At 42.8% G+C, this 22,071-nt stretch overlaps 1 protein-coding gene across 2 annotated transcripts in view; it reads left to right on the top strand.

Moving 5' to 3' along the window:
• Window positions 1–22,071, top strand: part of HDAC8 (histone deacetylase 8) — a 225,175-nt gene that overhangs the window by 191,570 nt on the left and 11,534 nt on the right. For both annotated transcript variants that reach the window (XM_004777267.3, XM_004777268.3), the window contains one exon: window positions 5,811–5,916. In XM_004777267.3, coding sequence (XP_004777324.1) covers window positions 5,811–5,916 — 106 coding nt within the window. The remainder of the gene's footprint in view (window positions 1–5,810; window positions 5,917–22,071) is intronic.

The raw sequence follows: 22,071 nt of genomic DNA, 5'->3' as shown, positions 1-22,071 counted from the left end.
AGTACGATAAATATGAATAAAACAGTACTCTTCCTTTGTGGAGCTCTGGGGCCAGAAAGACAAACATTCTAGGGTCCTTATCCTCAGCCTATAAATATATTTAAGACCCTCCCATCTTAAATCACCCACCCTACCTCAACCCCACCCCTATGTCAAACTCTTAAAATAAAAAGTATATTCGTACCATCATTCTCATCTCCACTTCCTCCCATTCTGACTTTCTAGTCTTTGTCCACACCCTCCACTGACTTGGCTACAGCAAAGCTCTCCTTCCCGTGGACAAATCAGAAGACTGCCCTCTTTTAACTTAATCTCTCTGTGGTATCTCAGATTGTCACCAGGATTGTTTCCACTCCCTCTGTCCACCTCTGAAGTATTGGCTGTTCCCCATGATTCTTTCCTTGCTTCTCTTCCCTTCTCACTCTGTAGTAAGCCTCCCCTGCCAGCCAAGACACTTCCCTGGCAATTCTCTTCCAATTCTTTAATGTCACTGACAACTCCGAAATCTCTAGCCCATATCCTATAGTGTAGGCCCAACCTCTCTCTTAAATACCAGAGCACCATATCATTAGGATCCTGACCCTCAAACTGCTACCTGCTGAGTTCCCCACACACATGTACACCTTGCCGCTAGCCCTTGTCGTCTGCCTGTACTCCTCATCTTGTTAATGCGTTTCCTAAATGGTCCAACATCCTTGGCTTTCTCTCCTTCCTTGCTTTCCACACCCAATTCATGTTTAGTCTTATTAATGCTATCATTTCAGTTTTTCAATCTCTCCATTCCTCCCACAACTGTTATGGTTCCGACCCAGATACCACTTATCATGGCTCTAGCACCAGCCTTCTCACTGGACTCCCTCCTTGCATTCCTGCCCTCAAATGCTGTTCCATTCTCCACACTATAGCCAGTGAGTCTTCTAAAGGACACAGCTGACCTATCCATTCCCTCATTTATAAGCTCCCCCAAGTTTTCATTTCCTTTTCCCACAAATAGTTATTTACCAACTACTAGATGCAAGCACTGTTTTGGAAACTGGCAAAACAGCAGGAAGTAAAACAATGTTCTGCCCTCATGAACCTTCCAGTCTGGAATAAGGCCAAATGCCTGAGTGTGGGGAGCAGGCAGCACCCACTGGGAAACTCATGCCTGCCTCCCCAGCCTCATGTCCTAATTCTCCTTATGCCCTACCCTCGAGCCATATCAAATTAATTTCAGTGCCTAAAATGTACAGTTCTGTTCCACACTCACTGCCTTTACCCAAGGCTCTCTTGGGAATGCCTCCCTCCCAGCCATCATACCCTACTTGGAGACCACGCGCACACACACACACACGCACACACATCACTTTTTCTGAGGTAATCTAGAGGTTCCTATAGGTAGTGCTGATCTCCAGAATGACCTGGGTTCGAATCTCAGCACTACACACGCTGTGTGATCTCGGTCGAGTTATCTGACTACTCTACACTTCAGATCTTCATCTTAAAATGGAAATAATTCTAGTACCTCCATATGGGTTAGTTATGAGGACTAAGTTAGTCAACCCATAAAAAGTGCTGAGATACTTTAGGTGCCTGACATGTATAAGCCTTTAATAAATGTTTTGATTACTTTTATCTTTGGTATTATTGTTATACCTGTCATCACAATGTTCTGTAATAATTCTTCCTTCGAAACACATCTTACTGTCTTTGTAACTCATGAACTTACTTTGGCAGGCACATAGTAGGCACTCAATAAACATTGAAGGAAGAAGGATAAAAGCATTGGTAGCTCCAGGTTTGGTCTCCCATGACCAAATTGGACTATGAAGGAATAAAAGCAAATCTAAGACTTCTTCTGAATATCTTCTTGGCCGAATATCTAAGTGTACACTGTTCGCACTGTGTGAGCGAGAGCTGGAAAGGAGTGACCAGAAAAGGACCTTGAGCTGGGCTGACCTGAATGAGAACTGAGCTACTTCATTTCTTTATTCATGACTCTTGAGTCAAGAAAGGACCAACTACCCTAAAGTCGCCATTACCTTCTGTTCCCATCCCTCAACCCCACTTCGGACTCTCCATTTGCCTCCTTTCCGCTACTATGTTCCCCTCAAAAATGTATCAACTGAAACTCAGAAAGCAAAAGGAGTGCTGAGGGAAAAGGGGAAGGGGTGGAGCAGGGTTAGCACCTCCCTCCTTCCTTTGCTGAGATCAAAGCCAGCATTTTGACTAGAAGGCCAGCTGGCCTCTTTCATCCCCGCTCCACCTGTCTGGGAATGGGATTGCTGCTTGCCCATTTCCTTTCCTCTTCAGGGCTGCAAGGCAGTTTCAGGGTGGGGCCTCAAGCTATTTCTAGTGCTGGCCAAATCCCTCCACCCCAATATCTCCTTTGCCTTCTGTGATCAGATTTCCTTTCCACCTCTCCAGTAACAAGTGGCAGGAGCATGGGGCAGGAAACTGTAAGAGAAGTCAGTTTCTCCACAGGACCTAGGCAGAGCTAAAGGTTTAGGCCAGTAAAGAGGACACTGGGGCAGCTGGGCTTTGTCTAGCAGGAGGAACATGTTCTTCTTTCTGCATAGCCACCCCAAGTACTTGGCCCAACATCCCCCTGGGTATGGGTGAGGCACCTCAGTTAGGCAAGAGCCTCTTGCCTCTGGAGGAGGGAATTCACATTTACTGAAGGCCTACTATGGTATGGGCCCTGTGCTAGGCCCTTTTGTTCATGTTATCTCTAACAACTGAGCCAGGTCCAGCGTTTCTGCTCAGCCCTCTGGTAGCAATGACAAAAGAGAGATTAAGCAGCACACCTGAGGCACATGACTAAACCCTGACAGAACATCCAGCTCTGTCTGACTCTAAAGCCAGGGCTCTTTCCACCTCATCATGCTGCCTCAAGAGTCCAGAAAAGCTGTTAATGCTATGAGTTGGCTCTTTGCATTATTCCACAGAATTAACTGAACAGCCAGCTAGATCTTTTGTGAATGAATTTCATTCAATGTAACTTTAAAATAAAGGTTTAAGGAGAACCTTTGATGACTTGACTTCAATTCAACAAAGAATGTGACAGAAGTTTCTGCCTCTGCAGAGTTCATAGTCTAGTAGAAAAGCGCTAACAAGTGCCAAAATAAAAGCACAATATAACACAGAAACAGAGAATTGTCATGAGGGAGACAGAGGGGGGAATAGGGCAATACCTTTGCCTTAGGTATAAGCCTCTAACTTCTGGGTGCCTGTCACTTCTCTCAGCCCCAAATAGAGCCTCCCAAAGCTAGGACCAGCCAGCTGCCATGTCGAACTGGATCACAAAGCAGGGACTTTCTTGAATCATGAGTGTCCCCTAGCCTAAGAACAGTGCAAATAAGCAGAACCCGGGAATACTCTTTCATTGGCCAAGGTGGAGAGATGTTTAGGAACCCAGACTTGGTTATTAGCAGCAGCCGGCCTGCCTCAGCAAGGAAGGGGTTATTCGTGGGTCAGTTAAAGCCAGGTACTAATGCAGCCAGATTGAGAGGCTCAATCCCATTCAAACCGAGTTCTGTTACATAGGAATCTGTTCTGGCCCTAGCTGTCCATCTTGCAACCTTGCGCGCTCTTGGTCAAAGAAGGAACTAAAGCAGAAGGGTATGGGTAATCACACTGTAGGCATTCACAGTGCAGACATATTGTTTCAAATGCTCAGCCCTGAATAGACAGCTCACAACCTGTCTTGCTGACAGAGGATCAGCAGTGAGCCTCTGCCTCCATAGATGGAGGCAGAACATTCTCTCCTCCTGTATCTCAGTGAGGCACCCTGCCTCTGATTTTTATAGTGCTTTGGTGCTGGGAGTTTGGGTCCCAGCAGTGGTCACTTAAGTGGCCACTCTGGGAGAGGACCCAAACTCCCAGCATCAAAGCACTAAAGGCAGTTGCAGCTGCCTTTCTTCTATTGCTCTCTCTAAACCCATCTTTTCATACCTGTGGAATGAGTGTGCTACTTGACACCCTCTGGAGGAAAAGAGGTTGCCTAAGAAGAGAGTGCAACACCTGTTTGAAGCCTTCTCTTCCAGAGCCAAGCCCATGAGATCCTTGAACTTGGACTGAGGGGCCCTCCTTATCTAAAACTTGACAAACCTGTCAAGTTTCTTAGATCATACTGGGGGATCAGTTTCTGGGTGTATCCCCCCGGGTAACCCCTCTTGTGTCTCTTCCATATATTGGTTTGGTGAAGATGAGCTCCACTCAAGGCTTCTTCTATCTCCAGGACTCAGGGCTCCAGGCATCAGAGAGTAAATGATTCCAGCAGGAAGGAACAAGGCCCCCCTTTCCTTTCTATTTCAGTCCATTAAAAAAAAAAAAAAGGCAATATAATAAGCACTGGGACAGTCTTGGGCATTTTCCTTTTAACTAAATGTGTAGTTTTCCATTGTGGATGTGCAAAAGCCATCTACCCGTCAAATGACTCCCATGGATTCCACAAAGGTGCCATTAGAACCCTTACAGATGCTTCCACAACATCTCCCATGGTGCCAGATTACATCCAGACTCTTAACAAGGATAATTTGGTGGCAGTGGCAATAACCCTGGGCTTCTGTGAATGACATCAAATTCACAACCCATATCCAAATCCCTTTTTTCATGTCCTCTCTACCATTTTTTCCCGTGGAATTTGAATCCCCCTGTTATACTTACTGCCTAACAATATCACTATTGATATTGTAACGTAAGGTTAAGGACCATATGCTCTTTCTCCAGAGAGTATGCACAAATACTATTTCTGTTAAAAACTAAACAGAAATAGTGGTTGTGCATACTTCCCATTCAAGGACTTATCCCAATTGAATGATTCCCTTTGTCATGGAGTGTTTTTCCCCAAGCGGGCCCTCATAGAGAAGCTGATTCAGATATTGTGACTTACCAGAAGTCACAAGGAATCATCTAGTGAGCTAGAAATAGAATTCAAATCCTTTATTTTGATTCTTTGAATTTAAAGAACAAATAAACTCTGCTACAAGGAAAGAAAAACTGGAGAAACCAGGCTTGCTTGACATTCCTGGGTCAGGGAATTCAAGGCAGCCGAAACTAGGAGGCAACTGCCATTAGCCTGTGAGGATGAAGGAGGTAATAAGACATAGGTGCTACCTGCCCTCCAGAAGCTGACAGTGCAGGGAGCTCATGTCACTGTTGACAAATCTCTGTCCGGAGCAGAATGCGCCTGTGAGGAGCGAGTGCATCCCAGAGGAGGTCTTGCCCATCTTCATGGTCCTCCCAGCAGCCAGCACAGTGACCCACGTGTGACAGGCAGGCAAGCACTCGTTGAATATGGGCCAAAAAATTAAGGTACCAAAAGAACATTCTGGGGGTTGGTGGAAAATAAGGGACAGCTTTGTGAAGGAGGTGACATTTGAGCTCTGCCTGGAGTATGGGGAAGTTTTTCACAGGCAGCAGAAATTGAGGGCAGGGCCTTTGCAACCCGAACAAGGAGCGGCGGCAGAGATCCTAAGGGGAGTGCAAAGCACGGTGGGATTTGGGGGAGCCCAGGGCAGGCCAATGTGGCCAGAGAGGAGGATGCAGTAAGAATTAAGGCTGGAGAGAAAAGTGGACGCCTGAGCAGAGAGAACCTTGAACAACATGCTAAATAATGTAGCCGTGACCTGTCCCTGGGGCTTTTGAACAAAAGGAGTGGTACCACCGGCACGGGCCTTTCCTGCCAAATCGTCCTGCCCAGCGCCCCTGGGCCTCCCTTTCCTTGTCAGTACTGGTGGTTTTCTTTCAGTTGTTCTGTGTGTATGTGTTTTGCTTCGGAGGTTTTCTGTGGTTTAGTCTGTTTTTTGGCCTTTCCCTTTTCCTTACAGTTTTTCACAGCATATGGTCCTGATTACGTGTTGGAAATCACGCCAAGCTGCCGGCCAGACCGCAATGAGCCCCACCGAGTCCAGCAAATCCTCAACTACATCAAAGGTGAGCACCACCCCTCAAGCTCTGCCCTCCTCATTGCACCCCGCTTGCAGTGGCCTGTCGCTGGGGGCTTCCCCAAATACCATTTGTCTTTAGTGGCTAACCATTTCCCTGACTGAGAAGGGAAACATCTTCTTGGCCTGATAGCTTGTCGTTGGAATTCCACACTGGCCACTCTGACTGGAATGGTCATTTGGCCAGTTAATGTCACCTTCAGGGGGACAAAAGTTTTATCTGGAGGCACCCCCAGAGAAAAACCAGTTCTCAAGTGTGCCCTGGAATCCTTTTTATTTTAAAAGAGCAACAGTAAAGCCCTCTTGAAGGTGAGGGAAGTTCAAGCCTCTTCAGACTTCAGGGAGGGGGAAGGAGGGTCTCGCAGACATTGTGTTCCTGCATAGTTCCATGGTCCAATCTGGCCTTGAGAGACCACAGGCCTACAATGGATAGTCTGGATTCCCGTGCCCTGAGAGTAGGTTCCCCAGTCTTTTCCCAGAGCACTGGAGGTGGAGAAGCCGCCCTACCCTGCCCTTCCTTCCGGCTGGCCCACAACTAGGTTATTATCATCTTGATCACATTGTCCACTAGCTGTCTGGAGAAGCTGCCCTTAGCTTTCCAGTAGAGCCCCTCCCCAAGCCCCAGCTGCTGCTCCATAACTCAGTTCACTTTCTCTACACTATTGTAAAGTCGTTTTGGCACCCATTTTCTTATTTAATTGAATTTGTATGTATGTGTGCATATTTGGGGGATCCGAATTATTTGTAAAATTAAGAGGCTAAGGGTATCATATTGCCCATCTTAGAGAGTGAAATTCCCACGTTTATTCATATAACGACCAAGATAGCAGCAATTCTCCTACTTTTGACTCCCTCATTGGAGTAGAAACCAGCATGAAAGGGAGGCCTATTCTGTACCAGAGTTAGTCTGAGGAAAGACACTGTGTCCTAGGGGGGCATCGTTGCTGAAGGTTATATTAAGGCCCTAACCTCTAGTAGAGTCCAGTCTGTGAAAACAGCCAAGTCCTTGGGCAGGGACTCCACGTCCCAGACTCCTTTGGGCAGAGAAAATTCCCTAAGCTCACAAGTCATAGACCTGTAAGGCTATGCTCACAGCAAGGCTTATTGTCTCTGTGAGTTGTCCCGTAGCTCTCATCCTTCTCCTGACCCTGTAGTTTCAAGCTACCTCCCTCTGGAGTCATGGTGGATACCAACCCCACAAATCCTCACTTTCTAACCAAATCCTCCTCCCTTGTACAGTCTTCACGGCCTTCCAACTCTTTCTATTCCCGGCCCTTTGCCAGTCCTTCTCACTCTCCTGCAGCCCTGATTAACACTAGTGCTCCCACCCTAATTTCCTCCTGCCCCTCACAGACCCAGGACACCTTCCCTGTTTCCTTTGGGACTGATCCTGAACCAACTTTTCTTACCCCTCCTCCTTCAACCTTACCATCCCCTCCCCCCACCCCTGATCCAGGCTCTAAATCCTGGTAGAGTACAGACAAAGCAATAGAAACAGATAAACTAAACAAGCCTCTGCAGGTTCTTGCTCACACCTCCGTATGTGCAGATATCTGTATGCCCTCATGCTTTCCTGCACACGTACCCAGACACATATCTCCAGAGCGGTGACATCTTGCTATTGAGGAAATGAAAATGACAAGTGAGAGAAGACATAAGGAAGGTAATTCAAAGGGAAGAGAACTAGGAAAGGTAAGAAACCCAAAAGAAGAATACATTTTTAAAAGATCTGAGATAAAAGATTAGTTTGAGGGTTGGCAGGGGGGGGGATTCATCAAAAATCTTAGAGGATGTGTAAGTTACATGTAAGCCAAGGTTTTTAGAAGATCCTGACAAGTTAAAACAATATTCTGATAGCAGTACAAAGACGTTAAGCTGAGAGAAAATGTATGGACCAGGAATTGGGTCCTCAGAAGCGATTGGACACACACAAGATTCGGGAAGTTATGACTCAGCAGCATTTTGTCTGAAAGAGCTAGGGATTTTAGTCAATGCGGACATTGGTGTGAGTCTCCAGGACAAGTTGGCCTCCAGCCATGCTGATGCAGTATCATCCTCACTTTAAAAGGCCTCTAGGCAAACAGAAGCATGCTACTGGTCAGTCAGGAGGGAGAAAAGACTGTAGACCAGGCTCCAAGAGGTCTGGTTGGAGGAGCTGGGGCTTTTGGAGAAAAGAAGACCCAGGGAGATGTGGTCTTTACTTCATATCTCTGAGAGGCTGTCGCAGAGTCTATGTGGTCACAGGGCACAGAACTAGGACTCATGGGTAAATATTATAAAAAAGGCGAATTTGTATTCAGTAGGAGGAGGAATTTTCTAACATTTTGAGCTACCCAAACTGGAGCAGGCTGCCCAAAAAGGAATGAGGACTCTGTTCCTGGAGACTTGCAAGTAGAGGCTAGATAGTCACTTGACTGTCATATCATAGACATGTTCCTGCATTGGGGGTGGGCAATTGTACTAGATTATTAAGGTTCCTTCTAATCCTAAGATCCTAGGATTCTGTATGTTAAAAATGAGAAAATAGAAAAACAATAAAAGGAATATGATGAGAGTGCAGGGGTTGGTAGATGAGTCACAATTGTTGGGGCGGGGGTATGGGGAGGTAATACTGTGTAGAGGGAAGAACTGATGAGAAGAAAAGAAATTAAATGGCTGAGAGTGGGTGGGGAGGAGCCAGGGAGGGCAGACAGGAAGTAGACTGGCTATAGAATACTAGGAATTATCAGATTTTCCATTTAGCCATCTCCTTCATATTGACAAAGTCTTGTGTTCTAGCCATGCAAATGAGCAGAGCTCACAAGTCCAGAACCAGAAAGAAATTCAGCTAAACCAAGAAGAAATGAGGCTAGAAAGAAGTCCAAATGTTGCTAAAAATGGCCAGGCTAACCTGCTATACTGAGACCGTGCCCCTCCAGCCTGGTGACGCATGCTGCCATCAGATAGTGCGTTGCCATGACAATGGTCAGTGTGGAAAAGCTGCTGAATTTTCTACATTCTGAAAGATTATCCTGAACCTGCCTACATGACTTATCATTTGTTCTTGCATATTAAAACCTCAGTGAGTCTGGCCATTTCTCACAGTGTCTCTTGCCCTCCGTCCCCCATATTAAAAACAAAGGACGGGGGAGGCATGAATTGATTTGGGAAGATGCAATGGCCGTGATGGAGTGGATGGATTAAGCTCCACTCTATGGGAGGGAGTTTAGCCAGTATGTCTCAGTTGAATTTGTTCAGCCTTTGAGCTTGGGTTTTTTTCTCTTTCTCATCACATTCCCCTAGAAGCACAAAAGATGGGATTTTTAACCTACTGAAGATCAAACCTGGGGAGGTTCATCTTCTAGAGATACGTTACATGTGCCACAGGTTGACTGGAGGGAAAGGCAAATTTAGACCTCACCTTATCCCGTCTTTACTGCCCATTAGTCTTTCCAAGAGGAAAAAAAAAAAAAAGACAAAAAACCTTGGAGAGTCAATTCAAGCTGTTAGCTTTATACAGGAAAAAGCTATGTATTGCTCTAACAAATTGCTCTTCTAGTGCCAGTGAATCTCGAAGATATGTGTCAGTGCTCACAAGGAAGTGTGGATCGTTCAGCTTAGCTCATGCCCACTACTGTAAAATCATCCTCACACCATCTTCATGTGCTTAGACTTGTTTGCCTTTCCTCTGGTTGGTATACTCCAGAAGAGCTGGCTCACACTGAACTTTCCAGAGTTGGAACAGTGCTGATGTGATCAATCCCCGGGGATGGCTAGCTCCTCAAGCCTGCCTGGCTCTGTGTGAGGAAACAGGGGTAGAGTTTTTCTAGTCCCTAGTACTGATGACATTTGAATTGAGTAAAGGTCCCTAGGGGGACAAAAGCTTCTTGTTGCAACCCAGACGCAACCTTCTGTGGCTGAGTGCAGAGGGAGGGTGAGTTGTGCATGCACAAGTATGTGTTGGCATTGTAATTGAAGGTTATAACTCACTTGCTGTGAGTTCCCAGACTTTACCCCAAGTTTGCCTGGAATAGAAAAGGAGACAGATAGGGCCAAGAGGTAAGAAGGAAGAGGAGGGGGAGGACATAAGAGGTAAGAGAAGGCCTTATAAACATCTGCCTTTTCTGACCCTTGATGAAGGAGGCTGAATTGGCATCTCATACAGTGCAGAGTTGGGCAGATGGACTAGCCAACTGATGTGGGTATAGGGGAGAGACAACACAGGTGAAATAATAAGAACAATAGCTACTATTTATTTTACAGATGAGGAAACTGAGGCTCAGAGAAGATAAGTGACTTGGCCAAGGTCACATTCGTTCATTCATTCAGCAAGCAATTACTAAGCACCTACTATGTGCTACACACAGTACTAATAGGTGGTAGAGCACACACTTGAACCCTAGTCTTTCTGAACTGGGGCTTTGGAGTCAGACTGTTTGTCCTTTCCAGCCCCCCTCTTCTCTTTGCAGTGTTGCCCTACCAAGTATATTTGTCATACCTCATTTTTTCAATCCCATTTTTAACACCCCCCCCTTTTTCCAATTGCCCCTGGTAAACTCTTCCCACCCTTCACTGCATATCCAGCCCCTTCCACGTGGCTGACCCAGAGCACCTAAAATTGGATGTCTCTTTGGAAATGGGAGGAAGATAGCCATGAGCAACACTTGGCAGTCCTGGCCTCTGACCCAGGCCTTTTAACATTCTCTAACACCTACCCCTGCCATGCTCCCATCACCCAACCATACTATCATTGAACCTTTCTACTCCATTTTGAGCTGAGTAGAGAAGTAAAAGAGGACAAAAGGTGGAAGAAGCTAACCCATCCAGCTCCTGCTACCTGAAGTGTGTGGTGTTTACCAGCCCCACTCTGCTATTTACAGTTCCATGGCCCCAAGATGAGTCCCTTTGCATCTATTGGTAATATTCTCAGGAACACCATTGTGCTGAGTGTAATCTGCCCCTCCTCGGGCAATTTGAAGTCTGGGATTGACATTCTTTTAAGGACTAGCAATTAGGACATCAGGTCTGGACATGTCCAAGGCCTGCTGAAGCTCCAAGCTTGAAGCAGCGCTCCTGCCTGGCAGGACTCTACACCATGGAAACTCAACTTGCTTCTACACCTTCTCTTGTTTCCTGAGAAGCCATAAGGATAAGTTGAAAGGCCGAGTTGGTCCCAAGACAGACTGACTATCTGCTTTAGGGCTTCTTAGAAGGATTTGGAGCAGGATTGTAGAGAATACCGAGCCAATTTGCATTACTTCAGGGGAGGATCTGTGCGATGTCCATTCCTTATCTCCCCTAGCCATCCCCTGTCCTTTTATTCTTCTCCAGTCCACTGTGGTTCTTTCCAAGAGCCTACTACCAGCCTGGCTTCCCCATTGACCAGGTTCCTATCTTGTTTCACTAAAGAGTAAAAGAATTGGAAAGGCTTTTTGTTGCTGTCATTGTTCAACAGGAAGAGAAGTTGTAAAAATGTCATGCTGAGGGGCACCTGGGTGACTCGGTTAAGCGTCTGCCTTCAGCTCAGGTCATAATCCCAGGGTCCTGGGATTAATCCCCACATTGGGCTCCCTGCTCAAAGGGTAAGAGCCTACTCCCTTTCCCTCTGCCACTCCCCCCACTTGTGCTTGCTCTCTCCCTCTGTCAAATAAATAAATAAACTCTTTTTAAAAGTGTCTGGCTGAAAAACTTATAAATTCTAAAATAAAAATGAAGACTGCTCCCCAAGGTCGCAGTAACTTAGACATCAGCTTTTATTCTTTTAAAAGTTTTTATTTATTTATTTGAGAAAGAAAGAGAACACAGCTGGGTGAGAGGCAGAGGGAGAAGCAAACTTCCCACCAAGCAGGAAGCCCAATGTGGAGCTCAATGCGGGGCTCAATCCCAGGAGTCTGGGATCATGATCTGAGCCGAAGACAGACACCCAACCAACTGAGCCCCCCAGGCACCCCTAGACAACAGCTTTCTTAAAGATTTTAAAGATTTTATTTTTAAAGATTTTATTTATATGTCAAAGAGCTAGAGAGAGTACAGGCAGGCAGAGGCAGAGGGAGAAGCAGGCTCCCCTCAGAGCAAGGAGCCTGATGTGGGACTCTAACTCAGGACACCGGGATCATGACCTGAGCTGAAGGCAGCCACTTAACTGACTGAGCCACCCAGACATTCCTAGACAACAGCTTTTAACAAACCATGAAGACCCTCAGTAGATTACTTATGAAGACACCAAGTACCTACATAAATCCAGGAGGTGGGAACTACTGTTATTGAAAGCCAACTATACTATACCATATGCTCGGTTCTTTATGTATGTGATCTCATTTAATCCTCACAATTACCTCATAAGGTAGGAAACTGGTGTCCAAAGACATGGTGTACCATGCCTAATGTAGCAGGTAAGTGGTACCCTCAGGATTTGAATCCAGACCTGGTGCCCTCTGTTTTATAACAGTATTGGTCAGTCAAATCTATTCATCATCCCTTGTATTTTTTTTCAATTGCCCCTAGTAAACCCTTTTCACCCTGCAATGTCTCCCAAAGTGAGGTTGTGAACCAGGTTAATTTTAAGAAGTATGGTTATGTCTCCACCTGAGCCCCATTAAATCAATCAATGATTAGTTTTTGGAGCTTCCCATGTTCTTAGTGCCATGAGAGGTGTAAGAGAAGTTTAAAATATGGCCTCTGCCTTTAATAAACAGCTGAGAAGTCTAGGGAAGGAGACAAAATTAACCTTCTTAGACAGATGAGGATATAATAAGGCTGATCCTATGTAGAAGTGGGGGAGTAAGACTTTAGGGAGACTACTTTCAAAAGGTTTGGAGGATTTAAATTGATAAGAATGCAGAGGTGCTCATAAGCTAGGGAAACTCAGGTGAGCGCCAGGGGCAGATTGCAAGTTCCCTTGAATTTCAGGCTGAGTAGTCCATATTGGATACAATAAAGTGACAGCCATTCTAGGTTCTGGAATTAGGACATAACATGATGCAGTGCTATTTGGATAAATCATGGTGGTATTCCAAGATTGAGCCTGAAAGAGCCTGGACCAGAACAGTGATATTAGGATATTCCCTATCCTATTCCTCCCAAATGGCTGAGACTTGTTTGGAAAACAGTATCAAGAACACTTAGAAATGGGTCATGTATAGGGGATCAAAAAGAAAGGAAGAAGTAAAGATGATTCTGAGCTTTCCAGCCTGGATACCAACTGGGATGGGGAGCCATTGGAGGAGGGGGATAGTTTTACAGAAACATATACTTGATGTGTTCTGTTTTGATATATTGAATTAGAGGTATGATACATTGTCTCAAATACATCTACATGGAAGAGTTGTTGCAGCCAATTAAAAAGAAAATTTTAAAAGCAATTGGATGCCACAAAATTATTGTCACGATAATAATATTAAGTGAGAAATAACAGGATAAAAAGTGATTTAATACCATATAGTCTCAATTGTGTGGATATAATGTGTGTATGAGTGAGTGTGTGGATATACACAGAGAAACGCCCAAAGGAAATAAAACAAAAATACTAACAGTAGTTACTTTGGTGGTAGAACTGGGATTATGAGTATTTTTTTAACTTGTCCTTTCTTGTTTTTCTGTATTTTTCAAAATTTCTACCATGAATATGTGTTGCTTTGTTATTCAGAAAAAAGTAATATGTGTTTGAGGGGTTTTTTTAAGATTTATTCATTTTTTATTTTAGAGAGAGAGCACAAGCAGGAGGGGTAGGGAGAGGGAGAGAGAATCTCAAGCAGACTCTTGCTGAGCATACAGCCCAATGCGGGGCTCAATCCCCATGACCTGAGCTGAAAGCAAGAGTCAGATGCTCAACCAAGTGAACCACCCAGGTGCCCCTACATGTTTGAGCTTTTAATTATTATTATTGCTATCATTATATCAGAACTTATTTCCTAATTTTTGGTTTACAAAACCTGGTCACTGCACCTGCACACTGCTGGAAAGACAGGGACTGGAGAGTGAGAATTTTACATCTCAGGTGCTGTTTCCTTTCTTAAGTACCTCTAGTAATTCTTAAGTGCTTCCAGCTGTCCACTCAAGAGAGCAGATTTTCCTTTGACTCCTGCTGTAAAGCCTTTTTTGTCTAGTAGAAGGGTGTAAAGTCCCGAGAGCTCCCTAGGACCACATTCCTTTCCAAAACCTTCCTTTACTCCAAGGCAACAGTCTTTCCGAGTTTTCTCTTCTGCTCCATTGAGCTATGTGATTATTCCTCCTCACAGTCTTGATTACTATAGCTATATAATAAACCTTAAATCAGGTAGAGTGATTCCTCTTTCTTCTTTTTCAAAATTGTTTTAGCCTATACCAGTTCCTTTGCTTTCCACATAAGTTTTAGAATAATTTTGTCTATATCTACAAAATACCTTAATGTGATTTTGTTAGGAATTATGTTAAACCTGGTTATCAGTTTGGGAAGAACTGACATCTTTATTGCATTGAGTCTTCCAATCCATGAACATGGTTTGTCTCTCCATTTATTCAGGACTTTTTTTATTTCCTTCTTCAACGTTTTGTAATTTTCAGCATACAGATCCTAAACAAGTTTTGTACCTAAGTTTTTCTTTGAGTTATTGTTTTTTTCATTTTGGTTCCCATGTGGAAATTGTTACTCTATAGAAATACAGTTTTCGTATATTGCACTTATATCCTGTGATGTTGCTGAACTCATTTATTAATTCTGTTTTCTTATAGATTCCTTAAGATTTTCTACATAGATCACCACTCATTTACAAATAGAGAAGTTTTGGGGTTTTTTTCCTTTCTGATCTGTATGCTTTTTATTTCCTTTTCTTACTTTATTGCACTGGCTTAGACTTCCAATATTACATTAAATAAGAATGGTTAGAGAAGACATCCTTGCCTTAGTCCAGACCTCAAAGGAAAAACACTCAGTATTTCACCATAGTAAATGATGTTAGCTGTAGGTTTTTGTAGATCTTCCTTATCAAGTTGAAGCAGTACTCCTTTATATTCCTAGTTTTATGAGAGTTTTTGTTATGAATGGGTGTTAAATTTTGTTAAATGCTGCTTCTGCATCATTTGATACTAATAGTAATGTGTATGTAATTTTTCTTTTTTAGCCTTTTAATATGGTATTTTAGCTTGATTGATTTTCAAACTTTGAGCCAGCTTTGTATATCTGGAATAAACCCCACTTGGCCATGGTGTACTGTGATTATCTACATTGCTCAATTCTATTTGCTAATATTTTCTTGAGGATTTTGCATCTATATTCATGAGGGATATTAGCCTGCAGTTTTCTTTTTTGTGCTGTCATCATTTGCTTTCAGTATCAGCCCAATAATGTCTTGTAAAGTGAGTTTGGGAGTGTTCTCTTCTGCAAGAGATAGGGGAGAATTGGTGTTAATTCTTCTTTCTAGTAGAATTCTCCAGTGAGACCATCTGGGCCTGGATATTTCTTTTTCAGGAAGTTTTTCATTTCTACCTTGATACCACTGTAGTCAGAAAACATGTGCTTTATAATTTCAATTTTGTTCAGCTGTTGGAGTTTTTTATGGCCCAGTATATGATCTATTTTGATATATGTTCTGTGAGTGCTAGAAAAGAAGGTGTATTCTGTTGTCGTTTCATGGAATGTTCTATCAGTGTCGATTAGATCCTATTGGCTGGTAGCATTGTAGAGTTCTTCTGTATTCTTTGTCATTTTCTGTCTTATTCTATTATCAGTTGCTGAGAGAGGGATATTGAGAAGTCTCCAGTTCTAATTGTGAACCTTTTTCTCCTTATAACGCTATCGGCTTCTGCTTCATGTATTCTGAAGCTCTGATGTTCGGCACATATACATTTTGGGTTGCTATATCTTTTTGGTCAGTTGACCCTTTCACCATTATGTAATGTCCCTTTCTGTCCATGGTAATTTTCTTTGCTCTGAAGTCTACTCTATCTGATATGAATATAGCCACTCCTGCTTTCTTTTATTAATGTTTGCATGGCATGTATTTTCGATCCTTTTATTTTCAACGTGCTAATATCATATTTGAAATGAGCTTCTTAAAAACAGCATATAGTTGGATCACTTTTTTAGCCACCCTGCCAATCTTTGTCTTTTAACTAATGTATTTAGATCATTTATACTCAATGTAGTTTTGATATGTTAGGGACTAAATCTGCCATTTTATGGTTTTTTTAAAAGATTTTATTTATTTATTAGAGAGATGCAGAGAGAGCACAAGTAGGCAGAGCAGCAGGCAGAGGGAAAGGGAGAAGCAGGCTCTCCACCTAGCAGGGAGCCCCATGTGGGGCTCAATCTCAGGACCCTGGGATCCTGACCTGAGCCAAAGGCAGCTGCTTAACTGACTGAGCCACCTAGGTGCCCCTTTATGTTTTGTTTTCTCTGTGTTCCCTTTGTTCCTTCTATGTTTTCTTCTTCGTCCTTTACTGTTGGTAACTTATACCTCTGTTCAATTTTCATTTTGATTCATCCTTAGTGGTTTTGTTTGTATCTCTCTATGTAGGCTTTTTATTTTATTTTTTTAAGATTTTATTTATTTATTTGACAGAGATCACAAGTAGGCAGAGAGGCAGGCAGAGAGAGAGGAGGAAGCAGGCTCCCTGCTGAGCAGAGATTCCGATGCAGGGCTTGATCCCAGGACCCTGAGATCATGACCTGAGCCGAAGGCAGCGGCTTAACCCACTGAGCCACCCAGGCACCCCTGTGTAGGCATTTTAGTGTTGTCTCTGGATATATATTATATGTGCCTAACTTACTACAGTCTGCTAGTATCAACATTTTACCAGTTAGAACCGAAGTTTAGAAAACTTACCTACCTCTAAGTCCTTTCCCCTCTCCCTTTTATAATATAATTGCCTTAAGTATTTCCTTTACAACTACATCAGTGTTATCATTTCTGGTTCAATCATTAAACATAATTTAAAAAACTGAAGAGGAGGGGGGAAACCCTAGTATGTTTATGTTTATTCATATTTTTACTCTTTCCATTTTCTTTCTTCCTTCCTGATGTTCCAAGATTCCTTCTTTTATTATTACTCTTCCATTGCAAAAACTTTCTTTAGCTATTCTGTTAGCGTAGGTATGGCAGCAACAGATTTCCTTAATTTTCTTTCCTTTGAGAATATCTTTATTTCCCCTTCATTCCTGAGAAATATTTTCGTAGACTTAGAATTTTGTGTTGACAGTTACTTCCTTACACCACCTGAAAAATATCTTACCATCCTTCTGGCCTCCATGGTTTTTGATGAGAAAACCAGTCATTTGAATTATCTTTCCCTTATAGACTTTGTTTCTGTTTTTGCTGCTTTCCAAAATTGTTTTTATAGTTTTTCCCCCGTTTTTTTAAAATTTTTTATTTTTTAGGAATTTGATTATGATAGGACTTGGTGTGGATTTCTTTAGATTTATCCAGTTTGGAGTTCAGTCAGATTCTTGAATCTGTAGGTTTATATCTTTTGCCAAATCTGGGAAATCTTTAGCCATTATTTCTTGAAATTCTTTTTCAGGGGCACCTGGGTGGCTCCGTCATTTGAGCATCTGCCTTCAGCTCAGGTCATTATCCCAGAGTTCTAGATTCAAGCCCCATCTCAGGCTCTGTGCTCAGCAGGGAGCCTGCTTCTCCCTCTGCTGCTATGCTTACTTGTGCACTCTCTCTCTCTCTCTCTCTTTGTAATTAATTAATTAATTTTTTTAAAAAAGAAATTCATTTTCAGTCCCATCCTCTTTCTCATTGCCCTCTGGGACTTCGGTGACATGAATCTTGATCCTGTTTTGTTTGGGTGGGTTGTTTTTTTTTTTTTAAGATTTATTTATTTACTTATTTTAGAAAAAGAGAAACAGAGAGACAGAGAGTAGGGGGAGGGGCAAAGGGAGAGGGAGATAATCTCAAGCAGACTCCCCACAGATTGCAGAGCCAGACACAGGGCTCAATCTCACACCCTGAGATCGTGACCTGAGCTGAAACCAAGAGTCAGATCCTTAACCGACTTAGCCACCCAGATGCCCCATGAATGTTAGATCTTATATTGTAGTTCCACATGGTCCATGAGGTTCTTCTCATTTTCCAGGACTATTTTTTGTCTTTTGTTCAAATTGGACAATTTCTGTTGTTCTATATTCCAGTTTACTGATTTTACCTCTCCCACCTCCCTCCACTCTGCTGTGGAGCCCATCTATTGAGTTTTTTATTTTACTTGTATTTTTCAGTTCTAAAACTTCCATTTAGTTTTCTTTATTTCTTTTGTTACTTTGCTGAGACTTCTTTTTTTTTTTTCAAGCATGTTCAGAATTACTCAGTGAAATATTTTTATGATGGCCTCTTTAAACTCCTTGTCTGGCATTTCCAATATCTATGTCATTGCTATGTTGACATCTGTTGTCTTTTTCCCATTTGAGTTCATAGTTTCCTGTTTCTTGGTAATTTTTAGATTTTTTTTTACAATATCTGAATCTTCCTTAAATCTTCCATTTTAGCAGATTTCCTCTGACATCATGATGGCAGAGGAGGGAGCATCATCCCATTACTTCCAAGTAGGGATAAAAGTCTAGGTTCCCCACTGAGCTGCCATAGACAGCCTGGAGGGAGATGGGGCACCTCCTCACTGCTGGACAAGAGTGGAAATTCAGGTTCCCCATTAGAACTCCACTGATGCCACCCTGGCTGGGAATGGGAGTGGAACCTTGTTACTGCCCCCCATGTGGTCTCTACTGATAGCAGTGGGTAAACTTCCTTGCCATTGAAAAGGGATAAAAGTTCTGGCTTTCCACTCTGCTTTCTCTGGTGGAAGGGGAGCCTGGTTACTGCTAATTTTTTATTTTAATGTTTCATACACTCAGCAAATACATATTTGGTGTTAATATGTGCCAGGCAATATTCTAGGCCCTGCGGATAGAGATGTAAATAGGACAGGTATAGGCCTTGCCCATCGTGAAGCTTACATTTTAGCGAGGAAGATAGACAATAAACAAATAAATATTTAAGGTTGGTTACTGATAAATTCCAGTGGGTTGCTATTTTAGGTAGATGGTCAGTAAAGCCTTCCCTGAGGAGGTGACATTTGGGAATAGAGCTTAATGAAGTAAGGGAGGGAGCTTTGCAAAAATTGGGGTGAAAAACATTCTAGATAAAGAGAAGAGCAAGATCAAAGACCTTAAGGCAGGAATTAATTTGGTATGTTTGATGTACAGTTGACCCTTGAACAATGTGACAGTTAGGGGCACCAACACCCTACACACTTGAAAAATCTACATATAACTTTTGTTTGTTTGGGTTCTTTTAAATTTTTGTCTTTGTTTTTTGGTGTCCCTGGGTGGACACAAATGCATATAACTTTTAAATCCTCCAAAACTTTACTAATAACCTACTGTTGACAGAAAACTTACTGAAACATAAACAATTAACACACATTTTGTATATGTATTTGTGTACTATATTCTTTTTTTCTTTAAGTTTTTATTTTAATTCCCATTAGTTAACATACAGTGTTATATTAGTTTCAGGTATACAATTTAGTGATTTAGTAGTTCCATACATCACCCAGTGCTCATCACAAGTGTACTCCTTAATCCCCATCACTTATTTAACCCATCCCCCCACCACCTACCCTCTGGTAACCATGAGTTTGTTATCTATAATTAACTATCTGTTTCCTGGTTTCCCTTTCTTTTCCTTTGCTCATTTCTTTTCTTTCTTAAATTCCACATATGAGTGAAATCATATGGTATTTGTCTTTCTCTGGCTTACTTTGCTTAGCATCACACTCTCTAGCTTTATCCACATTGGTGCAAATGGTAATACTTTTTTTTTAAGATTTTATTTATTTATTTATTTGTGTGTGTGAGAGAGAACACAAGTGAGGCGAGGGGCAGAAGGAGAAGCAGACTCCCTGCTGAGTAAGGAGCCTGATGTAGAACTCCTTCCCAGGACCCTGGGATCATGATCAGAGTTGAAGACAGACACTTAACTGACTGAGCCACTCAGTCAGTTTTTTTGTGGTTGAATAATATTCCATTGTATATATATATACCACATCTTCTTTATCCATTCATCAATCAGTGGACACTTGGGCTGCTTCTATGGCTTGGCTAATTGTAAATAATGCTGCTATAAACATAGGGGTGCATGTATCCCTTTGAATTAGTGTTTTTGTATTCTTACAATAAAGTAAGGTAGAGAAAAAATGGTATTACAAAAATCATAAGAAAGAGGAGATATTTTTATAGCACTATACTGTAGAAAATCCATGTATAAGTGACCCATGCTGTTCAAACCATGCTGTTCAAGGGTCAGCCATGTATGTTTTAGTGTGTATTGGAAAGAAATATAACTGACACATCAAAATCTGATGATTTCACAGATATCATTGCTTAGGATAAGCTTTTTTTTTTAAGATTTTATTTATTTATTTGACAGACAGAGATCACAAGTAGGCAGAGAGGCAGGCAGAGAGAGAGAGAGAGAGAGGGAAGCAGGCTTCCTGCGGAGCAGGGAGCCCGATGCGGGGCTCGATCCCAGGACCCTGAGATCATGACCCGAGCCGAAGGCAGCAGCCCAAACCACTGAGCCACCCAGGCGCCCCAAGCTTTTTTTTTTTTTTTAAACAGAGTTGGTATGAGAGAGGTTTCCACATAAGTGGTATATAAATATGACAAATTTCTTGGCAGTATTGAAGTTTGGGAAGCAAGTCTGTCTCTGAGGTAGATAATGTTATTAGCTCCATTCAACAGATGAGGCTTAGGGAGGTTGATTAGCTTGTACAAGGTCACAGAACAAAGAAGGGAGCTGGAATTCCACCTGAGAAATTGAAGGTCATGCCCAAGGTTTAGAAGAGGAAATATGGAATTTTCCTTCTTCCTGATGGAGTTGCTGGTTTTAGTATACAACAAACCAAGAAATATTTTTTTAAAGATTTTTATTTATTTATTTGATAGAGAGAGATCACAAGTAGGCAGAGAGGCAGGCAGAGAGAGAGGGGGAAGCAGGCTCTGCCGAGCAGAGAGCCCGATGTGGGGCTCGATCCCAGGACCCTGAGATCATGACCTGAGCTGAAGGCAGAGGCTTAAACCACTGAGCCACCCAGGCGCCCCACCAAGAAATATTTTTTTTTTAAAGATTCTATTTATTTATTTGACAGAGAACACAAGTAGGCAGAGAGGCAGGCAGAGAGAGAGAGAGAGAAGCAGGCTCTGCACTGAGCAGAGAGCCCGATGCGGGGCTCGATCCCAGGGTCCTGGGATCATGACCTGGGCCAAAGGCAGAGGCTTTAACCCGCTGAGCCACCCAGGCGCCCCAAGAAATATTTTTAAAGACTTTATTCATTTATTTAACAGACAGAGATCACAAGTAGACAGAGAGGCAGGCGGGCGGGGGAAGCAGGCTCCCTGCTGAGCAGAGAGCCCGATCCCGGGGCTTGATCCCAGGACCCTGAGATCATGACCCGAGCCGAAGGCAGAGGCTTAACCCACTGAGCCACCCAGGCGCCCCCAAACCTAGAAATTTTGAAGAATACTTGGAGGCCTCTAATGTGTTTAATTAAGCTTTTTTTTTTCCTGTTTGCCCAAAGTACATGCCTAAAGCAGTTATATCACTTATTCCCCTCCAGCTGTTAGCTCTAAAATAATCAGGGATCAGAAAGGAGGTTAGAACTTACTAGAGAAGATACTCTTTTTTTTAAGATTTTATTTATTTATTTGACAGAGAGATCACAAGTAGGCAGAGAGGCAGGAGGAAGCAGGCTCCCTGCTGAGGGGAGAGCCAGATGTGGGGCTCGATCCCAGAACCCTGAGATCATGACTTGAGCTGAAGGCAGAGGCTTAACCCACTGAGCCACCCAGGCACCTCTAGAGAAGATACTCTTAACTACAGAGAACAACTGAGGGCTGATGGCAGGAGGTGGTTGGGGGATGGGCTAAATGGGTCATGGAGATTAGGAGGGCACTTGTAGTGATCAGCACTGGCTATTATAGGTAAGTGATGAACTACTAAATTTTACTACTGGAACTAATATTACACTGTATGTTGACTAACTAGAATATAAATCAAAACTTGAAATGTTAAAAAATATATAAAATAAAATAAACTGCATTTTTCTATTTTTTTTTTAAAAAGAACTTATTAGAGAAAATAAGGTAAAACACTCAGAGTTCTGGAATGCCTTACTGTTGACAATTCTCTCA

This window comes from Mustela putorius, unplaced genomic scaffold, assembly GCF_011764305.1.
Source record: "Mustela putorius furo isolate JIRA1106 unplaced genomic scaffold, ASM1176430v1.1 tig00537297_pilon_pilon_pilon, whole genome shotgun sequence".
In the NCBI taxonomy this organism is placed as follows: Eukaryota; Metazoa; Chordata; class Mammalia; order Carnivora; family Mustelidae; genus Mustela; species Mustela putorius.
This window is presented reverse-complemented; position numbering and strand designations above follow the sequence as displayed.